Source organism: Ips typographus, linkage group LG16 (genome assembly GCF_016097725.1).
Source record: "Ips typographus isolate SLU linkage group LG16, UJ_Ityp_2.0, whole genome shotgun sequence".
Taxonomy (NCBI): Eukaryota; Metazoa; Arthropoda; class Insecta; order Coleoptera; family Curculionidae; genus Ips; species Ips typographus.
Window position 1 is genome coordinate 1,201,797 of NC_138437.1, and position 12,271 is coordinate 1,214,067.

At 32.5% G+C, this 12,271-nt stretch overlaps 1 protein-coding gene across 2 annotated transcripts in view; it reads right to left on the reverse strand.

Moving 5' to 3' along the window:
* The window catches only part of klar (klarsicht), a 174,278-nt gene that overhangs the window by 26,784 nt on the left and 135,223 nt on the right, over positions 1-12,271 (reverse strand). For both annotated transcript variants that reach the window (XM_081994470.1, XM_081994471.1), the window contains 5 exons: positions 9,368-9,502; positions 1,950-2,614; positions 1,684-1,891; positions 1,404-1,621; positions 1,201-1,333 (listed from right to left, as the gene is read on the reverse strand). In XM_081994470.1, coding sequence (XP_081850596.1) covers positions 1,201-1,333; positions 1,404-1,621; positions 1,684-1,891; positions 1,950-2,614; positions 9,368-9,502 — 1,359 coding nt within the window. The remainder of the gene's footprint in view (positions 1-1,200; positions 1,334-1,403; positions 1,622-1,683; positions 1,892-1,949; positions 2,615-9,367; positions 9,503-12,271) is intronic.

Below are 12,271 nucleotides of genomic sequence, written 5' to 3' on the forward strand. Positions count from 1 at the left end.
GCAGATTCTTTATTTTTCTTTTACCCTCTAGGTATAGAATATAAATCACATGCTAGAGTATAAGTGTCTTATCTCTATATTTAGATTAACACAATTTAACTGAGACGGGTTATCTAATACCATATTCGACTTACTTAAAGTTGACTGCACCGAATGCAAATCTACTGAAAACCGTATGCACTGAAAATGGGTCTTCATGCATTTTGCATGATTAGCCGAACATATCAAAAATATTTCGTGCACATCCCTAAAATATAGTTTAAAACGTCATATTCACCTACGGATAAAGAGGAAGATTCCAAATAAAGGTCTTCAACTAGTGTGAGTAGACAATTTTTTTAATGACTGTAAATTCATCAAATATAGTTTCTTGAGACAGTAACGGAATGTTATAGCGTCTTATCGTAATAAAATATCTCCTGTTTGCTTGTTACTCTTTTCCTTAGAAAGGTTTCAATTATTTTTTATTTTAATTTATATTTTATTTTAAAAAATAATAATTAATTACCATCAATGTTATAACAGAACTTGCACCGAACGGCCACGATCCTAATGCAGTACAAACATTAAGTCGAACATACAGAAAACGCACGATTCTTATCGCACTTAATAAGTCGAACACGACAGAGTTTTCTATTGCAGGCTAGTGCAACATTGCAATAAGTCGAAAACGCTATAAAATATCCGGCATTAACTGCTATCGCTGTTTCTAAATGTCAATGTCAAAATGTGATTAAGTGTATAATAAAATAAGTGAATCAGTAAAAAAATAAGAAAATATGTTCATATGAACCAATAAGTCAATATTTTCATGCACATGCAAATTAGTATCACACTAATTTACAGAGGGCTAGTCTTGCTGTTACTTATTGTCAGCAAATTTATAATTTCAATCGCGGTTTACATCCAATATTAAAAACATATTTAGTGATAAAACAACATTAAATTCATTAAATCAACCCTACAGTTGAATAGAAGTTAAAAAAACAGAGTTCACCTGGAAAACAAATACGATAAGCATAAGTATTCTTGCATATTATGGGAAACTTTCCTTAGTAAAAGATATTTTTTGTAAAGTGGATTTTTTGTAAAAACAGTGACAATTGAGCAGTACTGACTAAACTCTTTTCAAAAGACACATGTGTACTACAAATAATTTGAAACATTTTAAATATTTAGAATTTTTAAAAAACATCTTACCTGATAATTGTCCCATGCTTCCGAAAGTGAGCTAGATTCAGTGGCGTTGAAACTGTATTTCCCCGGACTATCATCTCTTAAATCAGAACTGCACCCGTATCTTTGTTTTGATCCCATTTTAGTGTTTTGTGTGCTACATAGAAAATTACTGATTAAAATTTCAGTCACAAGCTTCCACCGGCTTATTAAAGGGAAAATCTTACCGTTTTTTAGAATCGTCATCACTTTCAGCACCGCTTGTCGTAGAAACTTCCAACCAAGTTTGATAACAGTGATTGACAGCAGAAGGATCGCTTGCGGAATGTCTGTCGTGTCCAGATTTCTGAAGACTGTATCCAGAGAAAGAGCCTGATTTAATAAGGAGACTGCGATTCGAACGGGCTCCAGGGCTGCCCAGCAAATGAGGATCCGATTTTCCAAACTGCGTTGAAAAAAAAACACTGTTAAGGGTTTTGCTTTAATTAAAATTCTTTAGTTACTCACCAAAGCCTTCTTCCTTAGCTTAGACTTTTTCCGTCTCATAGGCGATATCTTGTCGTTCACCATGGGAATTTCCTCAACTGTAGAAGATGTAGAGTTGTTTCCGTTTACGTTAAAATTGTTAGCACTTAACGCCGAAAATCTGCCCAAAACTTTGGGAGAAAGGTTCATCCTGTGTAACGCAGACTCTGATATTGATAGGAAATTTATCCTAAATGAAAAGGAGACTCAGAATATTGTTACGTAATAATATAAACAGTAATTCTTACCCTTGGCTATTGCTTGAGGCAGCAGTATCCAGTTGAGAACTGCAAGACCCGCACCAAGTCGAACTCAGTTCAGGATAAGAAGTATTCTGTAAACCTTCCTTCAAAGTCATAGTACTAGTATCTATCTCTTCGGAAGTTTGGGACTCCCGTTCATCCTCTTCAGCACTTGCATCGCAACTATCATCAGGTTTATCTAAGCTACGTCTATAGGAATTTCTAAATTTTTCTGGGCTCACTAGTTCTTCAGCTTGCTGCACTAACATTCTTAATTTAGCTCCTGACATAACCGTAGCTTTAGGAACGTTTTGTTCTTCTATATCTTCGATTCGATTTACTTCCGCCATCTGCATTGGCTGTGATTCAACACGAGGTTCACTTGATTTGGTGTAAGTCCATTCTTCTTCTGAGGTTTCATCTAAGGTGCTAGTCTGTCCGTCTGTTTTAGGGAAAGCAAAGTTTTCTATTCTGTCCATGTCAGAATCAGTATCTTCGTGCTTAAAGTAGTAAGTCGCTAGATTTGGGGCTTTTTTGTCGGATTGAGTGAATTGCGAAGTATCCGCGCCTAATGCTCTGGCGCCGTCTACAACATCGATTCCGTTCGTTTCTTCTGGTTCTACTAAATCGCTCATTACTGCTTCATTTGGATCTACTGAATGGTCATCATCCTAAAAATAAAACGAATTTTCAGAGAATGGTAAAGGTGAACAGCGAACGCGGAAACAAATCGCGCGAATACAAAATCAAATTTTTTTATTGCTTTCAATACGTAAACTGAATATAACATTTATGTAACAATGGCGTCCATGTAGCTTAAGGGAGAAAAAACCTTTCAGACGCATTCGCGATAATTAACTTTCTTCGCATTGCTACGTTAAGTCGCAGCTTCCTTGTAGAAAACGATGTATCTATAATCAGCCGCTCTTAATAATAATGACACTACGAGATTTTTGGTGTATAGGTTAATAGACTTCCTGCCAAGAATTCGTGTGTGCCAAAAAAGCTCGTAATGAGCTTAGTTATAAATCAAACTATTTCAAAGTTCGACGGACGAATTAGAAGGCTGATGATAAATGGATACTGAGAAGTTCGGACAATGTAACTACCAATCAAGTAATCTGTTTAAGAGACTCTGTTCGGACCTAATCTATCTTATGTAGAATGAACCGGTAATTGCTATATTCGACGTTGTTACAATTTGTTTTCGCGCTTAACGTACACTTTGTATACAACAAAATGGCTTGAGTATGATTTATGAATTAATCGGCTTTCTCAATTTAGTAGCTGAAGGTTAACGTTCTCTATCATCATTGCCAACGTAAATAAGCATTGCCAATATTTAATTTCAAATTCTCGTTTTATTACATGTAGTGACAAATGATTAATCAATATTTATAAAAAGCAAATCGACAGATTAACAATGATACGGACGGTTGGTTCAATACAAGTAATTCTAGGCTACAATAACTAAAATGACCAGTATATTTGTTGGCGTTTCGCTATCTGTATGAAAAACGGAATTTTTTATTCAACCGAGCTTGAAGAAAGTTTAAGTGCTCTAATCTATATAATATTGAAACATGCCGTGGTTAATGGTCTTTGGCCGACAGAACTGTGTGAACTGACTTAGTTGTACACACGTGTAAGAAAGTACGATCATCTCTTCTATACTGAATATCACTTATAAATTGAAGCTGTCCGTACTTGGCTGAATCAGTGACTATTTGGTTTATGTCACTTTTACTTGGCAATAATATGAAAAGATAATAAAATAAGAAACATTGCTATACCGACTGCCAGTGGATATTAATTATTAGTTTTATGAACTACATCTTTTCGAAAAGAATGTTAATTGCCATTGAGTATTTTCTTTGAATGAAGTGTTACAAAAGTGAAAATAATATTAACGGTACGCACTTTTAATGATACTCATTCTGTAACTTTAATTAAAAACATTAAACCTCTAGAGTGTCTTATACCGACAACGCTTTATGAAAAGTGCAAAAGTGACATTGCGTACATGTGAATGTGTTACATATGATTACAAGTTTTTACAATGTCCGTTCTATATAGCGGGCCAACGAAAATATACACCTTTAGGTTTTTTGCCTCAAAATGCAGCTGCCGCGTGCTGATCGAACCAGCTGTCAATCGACGAAACAACAGGTGCGTGTGTAAAACCTTGCGGGTAATTGGATCACTTTGCTATCATTATGATGCTTTATTATATGAGATAAATTTGTATTGAAAGTTATTTGATTTAAAAATTTAATTTTGAAGTGAAATTTTAAATAAAACCAAGATTGTGAAGTCTTTGTCAGATGTTATAACTATCTTCATAACAGTTAAGACCGATTAGTGTCTTAACAACGACATTCTGGAAACGTCTTACATGATGTAATTAAGCAATAACATAAAAATAAAATAAGTTGTAAATATTATTCACTGAAGTGGTACGGATATGCTCTGCAATTGAGTTGATGCAAATATAATTGACCACATTTTGACTTGCGTGGTCAACACTGTTATATTGTAATACGTGGTTCTTATGGACACCACTATAATTATGACAATTATCAACATTAATTAATAATTTCAGTCATGTCTGCCGTTTTATTTGGCAAATAGTCTCCTAGTAAACATAACGAAGCGTATGTATGATTGATTCGACAAAAATTATAATTTTTAAGTTTGTTAGTTATTTGTACAGTGTGACCCATTTAGAATGGAAAAACCCCTATAAAATTTTAGGTTATTAACCGATTTCAATGATTTTTTTTTTTGAAATAATTAGGAATAAAATGTCTATTACGGGAGAAAATTTGAAATATTTATTTCAGTTTTCAGGTCATATTACGATACTTTTTCTTGATAGAAAATTGAGAATTTTTATTAGCGATTTTTCTATTGAAAAAATTACTACGCCACTGGATCTATAGTGCTAATAGCTGTGACCAAAATTTCATAAAAATCCATTCATTAATAACAAAATTATGACAAATTAAAATTCAAAAATCCTCTAAGCTAACGGTCACAAAAGAACACCCTGCATCAACTGTTGCCATAGAAATGGTGTTATTATTTACTTGTTTATTATTAATTATTAATTGATTAATTTAATAAAAAAAATAAATTTATAAAAAAAAAATAAAAATTATTTTTTTAATTTTGGTCACAGCTATTTGAAAGCACTATAGATCCAGTGGCGTAGTAATTTTTTCAATAAAAAAATCGCTAATAAAAATTCTCCATTTTCTATCAAGAAAAAGTATCGTAATATGACCTGAAAACTGAAATAAATATTTAAAATTTTCGCCCGTAATAGACATTTCATTCCTAATTATTTCAAAAAAAAATCATTGAAATCGGTTAATAACCTAAAATTTTATAGGGGTGTTTCCATTCTAAATGGGTCACACTGAAGAAGTTATTTACTCTATATGGTATTCCAAATTCAATACACAAACATTGGTCATTTTTTTAAGTGATAAGATAATATTATATTTTTCCTTGTAAGCAAAGCTGTGGTAGTAAAAAAGTATCTAAAATATTTAAAAATTTTCTAAGATACCTCAAAAGGACTTCGATCTCGATGGAGGAAGGAGGATCTCGATTTTAGTAGCAAGAAATGGTACTAAGTTGAATTTTTATTCTTATTCTATTAAATCACAAAATAATTAATATAATAATTGCGTTTGGTCACAAACATGTTTAAACAAAAAAACTGAATTTGTTTTTATAAATATTTGTATAAAAAAAACCGTTTAAAAACTCTCAAAATTTTGCACATATACAGGGTGTCCCTGAAAGGTCTTTACAACGCTCTGTCGCAGTTAGGTGGGGTCAAATTAAAGCGATTTAGCCATATTTGCCTTAATCCAAAAGTTGATAATTACAGAGCTACAGGGCGGCAAAGTTCCTGATTCAACTCAGAAAATCGAGGATCATAAACCGCAAACTGAAGTCATTTCTAGGATTAAAAAAACTGACCAACAAACATTTTTTCGATGTCTGCAAGAATGGGTTTGATGGGCTGAAGATAAAAATAAATTTAAGAAGCGTAGGTTAAACTGTATATTTAACTGATTATAACAGAACTGAAATGGGAATTATGATAATTGACAATATTTGGGAAAACTACTCTACGTCTACTTAACGTGCATTCTGTCAAAATTTGCGCCTATGGCAAACTCAAGCATATTTTTATATTCTTTACACATAAGTATATGCTATTTTAATGATCACACAATTTCTATTACAGAACCAAGAGTGCGTTGGTTATTTTCGCAACACATTGTAACGTCGGATAGAGTTACCCAATGCACTAGACGGCGTTTCAATTTGCACAGTACTGGTTTTGCGCTAAAATTCAATGCACTCTTAGTTTCTTGCTTAAAATGCCTGCTATTAAGTGATGACTTTGATAAGATATAGTGGAATCGAAATTCTTCTCGAGTGCCTGCAGGATTTTTGGAAAATATTGAATAAAACTTTTTTAAAAATTTTTTTATTGCTTATCCAGTGTAGGTTTCAGTAATCAGAGAAATAGACACGTCCATTGGCCACAAGTCAGAAAACGTCATAGTCACGTGAGCATTCAACCAATGGAGCTTGACATTTACTGTTTCTCAGTTGGAAACCAGTCAGGGATTGCCTCTGCGAACAGGCCTATTGTTTATTTATTTGCCTAAATAACACTTTTGAGCGTATTTACTTAAGGAAGTGAAGACAAATTTCAGTTTTAAACATTAAAAGTCTTTTAAACACAGCTAAAATATATTCTACTAAATAAAAAAAAATAATTTTCCGTCATAATCAGAAAAATAAATCTTATAGTAGGAAACCTTTGAGTGCAAAAATAAAAGACAAAATTATATAAAAAAATTCTACAAAACGTTTTGTTATTAATACACAGTTGAAATAGCAAGAGCTGACTTACTTCATTAATGTGAACAAAATGTGCTAATTTTGATACACATTAATATAATAATGTTCACTTTCCTACAACTTGTTCCACATTATCGTCTGTTCGCACAGGCAATCCCAAACTGGTTTCAAACTGAAAATCGGAAAATGTTGGCTTTTATTGGTTGAATAAACAGGTGACATTGACATTTTCTGATTAATGACCAATGGCTGTACATATTTCTCTGATTATTAGTTGCGGATTCTTTGCGCGAACAGACCTATTATAAACTGGCTCACAATTTATATAAATATATAAAATGTCTCTTACTTTTTAAATTATTATTACTATGTTGTAGAGTTTATTATCATTAAGCAATAATGCAGGTCAAAATTTGACTACAAGAAAACTGAGTTAATTACCAAATATTGGTAATTATCATGTACAGAATGATAAGGAGTAGCGAAAGTAAAAGAAAAAAAACCCAACTGTTAAATAAAAAATATACAGGGGAATTCACCACCTTATAGACACAAAGCAGTGTAAAGAGGACCCAAAAAATTCGAGTTGATATTTATTTAACTTTGTTCTCAGTCCCATAGATAAGGAAATACAGGGTATTTAAGTTTATGGAGAACATCTCATTAACTGCAAAAGTGAAGTGAACTGAAGTTAAACTTTGACACTTCACATCATCATCTGAAGGACAGGACTCAAGACGTCCACAACAATTCATTTCCAGGGGCACAACATGCCAACATAATAACACTTAGTCTAAGATTACACCTCTAATGTAAAACTTATGTTAGGCTAGTTAAAATTTTAAAAAAACTTAAACTCGACTTTGAGAATTTCTACAGGCCCTTGTGTTCTAGATTATGAATTATTATGAATAAAAAAAAGTTCTAAACTAAGACTAAAGTAAAAAATATAAATTGAATAAACACATTTTTCAAAAACTTACACAATGACGAATAGAGAAATTTTTAATGAATACGATATTTAGAAAACGTAATATAACATTTTTAATTAAAAAAAAGTTGTATCATTACACATCATCAGATAAGAAGACAGATAGAGTTAACGTAAAATAATAAAAAGTTTCCAATTTGAACAAAAACACTAAAACACACAAGATAAACTGAAAGGCGACAGTAACTTTTGGAAAATCATTTTACATTTTTTTTTTTCAAGTTATTTGAGGGTGTAGCTCAGAATGATTGACACCTTATCAGTGCAACGTTTTCTCTTTCACAATATGGCAAATATCGATTATCAAAAATCATACACTTTAAACTTCTTTGTAAGGAGAGATTTAGAGTTCTACACTATTGCATAAATCTTTCTTTGTTGTAGATTTTTGTAAAAAATTAATTGGAAAAGAACAAATTTTGGACAGTTTGAATGAATTAGGTTACTGACTCTTGTAATATTCCAAATTATTTGGAAACTCGTACTGCGGTTGCTTGCTAAGTATTGTTTCTGAGATCTTATGACCATTTGATACGTTTTCATTCACTCAATTGAAAAAAAAACATGTTTATTGAAATTGAAAGCATAATGACAATTTGAGAGACTATGTCAATAATAAGAATCGTTACATGTGATGCTGTGTCTTTCGATTTGTCTCGCCTGTGACATTCTCTACCTGAACTGTCACATTTAAATTTCAACTTAATTAGGCTAGCTTAAAACACACGTAAACCGAAGTTTTACCTAGCAGTACAAATTCACCTCACCCACAACTTTGCATACATTTATCAACTAGATTACGGTAAATTTACGAGAAATTTTACGTTTTGAATATGTAGTTGGGAAGATTAAGATCTTCTTTCAGGAATGTGATATTACTTATAAACGTGCAGGTTAACAAGTTATAAAAATTCTAAATCACTCAGCGGCCACAGATGTACCTGATAAAACTAACCAACAAGCATCTGTCCACGATTTCTCAAATTATGAGCAGTTTGTTAGAAGACTATTAATCTCAATGTTTTAGCCTAGCCATCACAGAAGGTTAGCAAGATAATTAATATGACCATATCGAAAATCATACATAAACCTTAATAAAGCCACAGAACGTAACTGTACCTGCACTTGAACAGGTCTTGAATATCTAAGAAAATGATATCATCCTTTAAATGTATTCGTATTGAACGTCGTAGAAACTAGTTTTCCTGCAAATGTGTCAATCAGATTTTTATGTCAAAGTCGGTCAAAATGTTAAGGAATTAAAAAATTCTTAAAGAACAATCACTTCTCGGTAGGAGCATGTAAATTACCATGTGGATTACTCGTGTATTAAAGTAGTTCCTCTCGAGAATACAGGTTAATGATTTTTTACCGTAATTTCGAGCACTGGTTAACTGAAATAATTCGATAAGATAACACCGTAATAGTTGAAGAGATTAGATGATCGAATTAGCCAAAACAATTCAAGCGTATGTGAACTTGTACTTTCAGATAAAGCCTTCATAAATTATTAATTTAACCTATAAACGTAATAAGAACTTACCTCACTAGAATCCCAATCTTCTTGCTGTCTGTTGTACGATTTAAGACGTTTTTCTTTGCCGCTTAGTCTAGGATATTTTGAAGCTGGTTCCTTATAACAGTCGCTGTCCGACTCATCAGAAGAACTTGCGGAGTGCTGAAACAAAGTTCGAACTTTATTACTCTGGATGACAGACCTTGGAAAAACATACCACCACAAGACGATATACTTGCTGATTTGGAGCGTATAAAGAATCCATAATTAATCCGCAAAACTGACTATATTAAAACCCTGTCATTCCATAACAATCCCAAACAATATACTGGCTAAATATTTCAGTGTTGTTCAACACCTTTATCATTAATTACTGTTATCTGTGTGGGTTTATCTCTATCTAAACTTATGGATTTAATGTTGACTGTTTTTATTTAATTTCAATTCTAGGTTATGGTTGTTATCTTTGGGATCAGTGTGCCTAATAGCACGTATGCACTTATTAATATGCAATGATATATAATCCTATGTTTTCAGGTAATGGATTTCGACTAGTTAGTCACAACGTTGCATCAACAGGAATAGGTGAATGTTCTAAGTTGCAATATAATGTTAAGGTCGTTACATTGCAATAATGAATTTTTCCCTCTGCGAGCAAATTGCCTATTAACGTTGTTATTAGGCGGTATGGTCTTTCAGTACTTCATGTAATCGATGCGACGCCTAAGAGACATTCTATTAACAGCTCTCAACGAGAACATCGAGTCTTAAAAGCCCGAAAGAGGAAGAGGGAAGTAACGGCAAAGTTAAGAAAAACGTAGCAAACAATGGAAACGTTACTTACGGGCAATTGCCAAGAAAATAGTTATTCTGAGCAAAAGCTGCGCACATAAAACGATCAGTGCATTTTTAGAAAGGTTAAGTATGCGCATAACGCGCTTTCAATTGGGCTTATTTTATTATTTACGGTAAACTTATACTAGCCCAGAATTAATCTACGCACTGTTTTATGGTCTAACATTTCACTTAAAAGTAGTTAATCTCGCACGACTCTATTTAAAATCCCATACGTGCCTCATACTCGACATTTCTCTTTTTAATTTCTACCACAACTGTGCTTATGCGTAACGATATTTATAGGTTTACAACTTCAATCCAATTTCCTCACTAAAACATTTTTCATTCACAATCAATATCCGGCACATGGTACTAAACATGTAACCGAAAAACCATTTGCCAAATTTTATAGCCAATATAAGTGAAACGTTTACATTTAGGCAATTATGGGAACGAATGACTTCCGTTAATTCATCTGATAGAAATCACAGAAAAATTTGAAACAACTGATATATCTCTTTAGAGAATATTCAGGTGCATAGTTTAAAATTGTTTTTAAGAATACAGGATTGTCAAAAAAGGATGTGTTTGTTAAACAGGGTGATTGGTACCTTTTAAATTTAGTTTTAGATTGTAACATAAACTTCTTTAACTTAATTGTTAATAATGTCAGAGACGTAAAACTAGAAATTTCTAAGTAATAATTTTCTATTCAACTTATGTCATTGGCTCTTTAGTTTAACGCCTTTGCCCCGTTGTAATGTAGGATGATGAATGATTTTAACTTCTACACAAAAAAGCAACTTTTGCACAAGTATTTGGTAAAAAATACCTAAAAAGGAAATGCCTGCAATAGCAATCAACTTTAACATCCTGTATAATCGTAACGAAGCCTTTTTGGGCTATAATTTATATAGCAAACTACGGGTGTTCATGGATGTATAACTACATTATTTAAGTTTGTATTTTAAAGCCTGTAACACTCTGCATAACTTTAATTTTTTGTATCCTTTATAGATTGCTTTTTGTGAAATATGGGTCTTCTGTCTTAAAAAACATAGACGGTAATCACAGTCTTGAATAAAAGTAAAAATATTTTAATAATAATGTAAAAAATACAGTTATACTATAAAAAAAATTAGTCGTATTTGTCAAGATTTTTTGACCCACACTGTACACAGCCTCATATTATTTTGACAAATGAAGACTAACATTATAATATATCATTATCAGTAACATTCTTTTTATGATTCTTAACAAATGAAATAATACACTTTTTCTTCTCGCGCGCAGAATTTAATACTTTACTTATGAGTGCAGAAAGTTAGTCTTTTCCGCACTCATTTTTTAATTCAAGTTCAATGCAACATACTACCAAATAGGCGTCATGTAACTGACTTACCAACGCCGTCAGTAAAGTTATGAATTTATCAACTTGTTCGTGAAACTCATTCATCCTGGCAAATTTTAAAAGACTTCTATTGAACATTCATTCTTTGAAACTTCTGAGTAACATTCTATATTAGGTGTAACAACAAACTAATTCTGTCACCTGCGTGTTATGTTAATCGAGTCCTAAAATATATTGCAAAATGCCGTCATTTCGTCGTATCAACCGGATCAAACCACCTAAAGTTTGGATTTATTTCCGTCAAAATCAACAGTACGCTACAAAAAGGAGTATGTATTATTTTCCAATTGGTGTAATGAAAACCAGGTGAAGGGCTTGAAGGAGGAACTACTCCAAGTGTTGAAGAGTACTAAGAAGCTAGAAAAATGTAGATTTAGCCAGCTATTAGAAGCTAACTAGATTTTTTTTTGAAATTGGTATGATTTTCAACCGCTCGTAGAAAAAATTTTGTTCTAACACTTTTGGAAAGCATCTTTTTCACACTCGATGAGAAAACTGCAGTAAAAGTATTGCTTGCCGCACTTGTTAGGAAAATAACTTTATCATTTTGGACACCCGGTAGAGTCCTCCACATCTGAACATCTTAGGAAACAAGGGTTTGCTTGTTACAGGTTGGAAATATTACTTCCCTGTTTAGCAATACAAGATGTTGCATGAAGATCTGCCTTAGTAAAACTGATTTT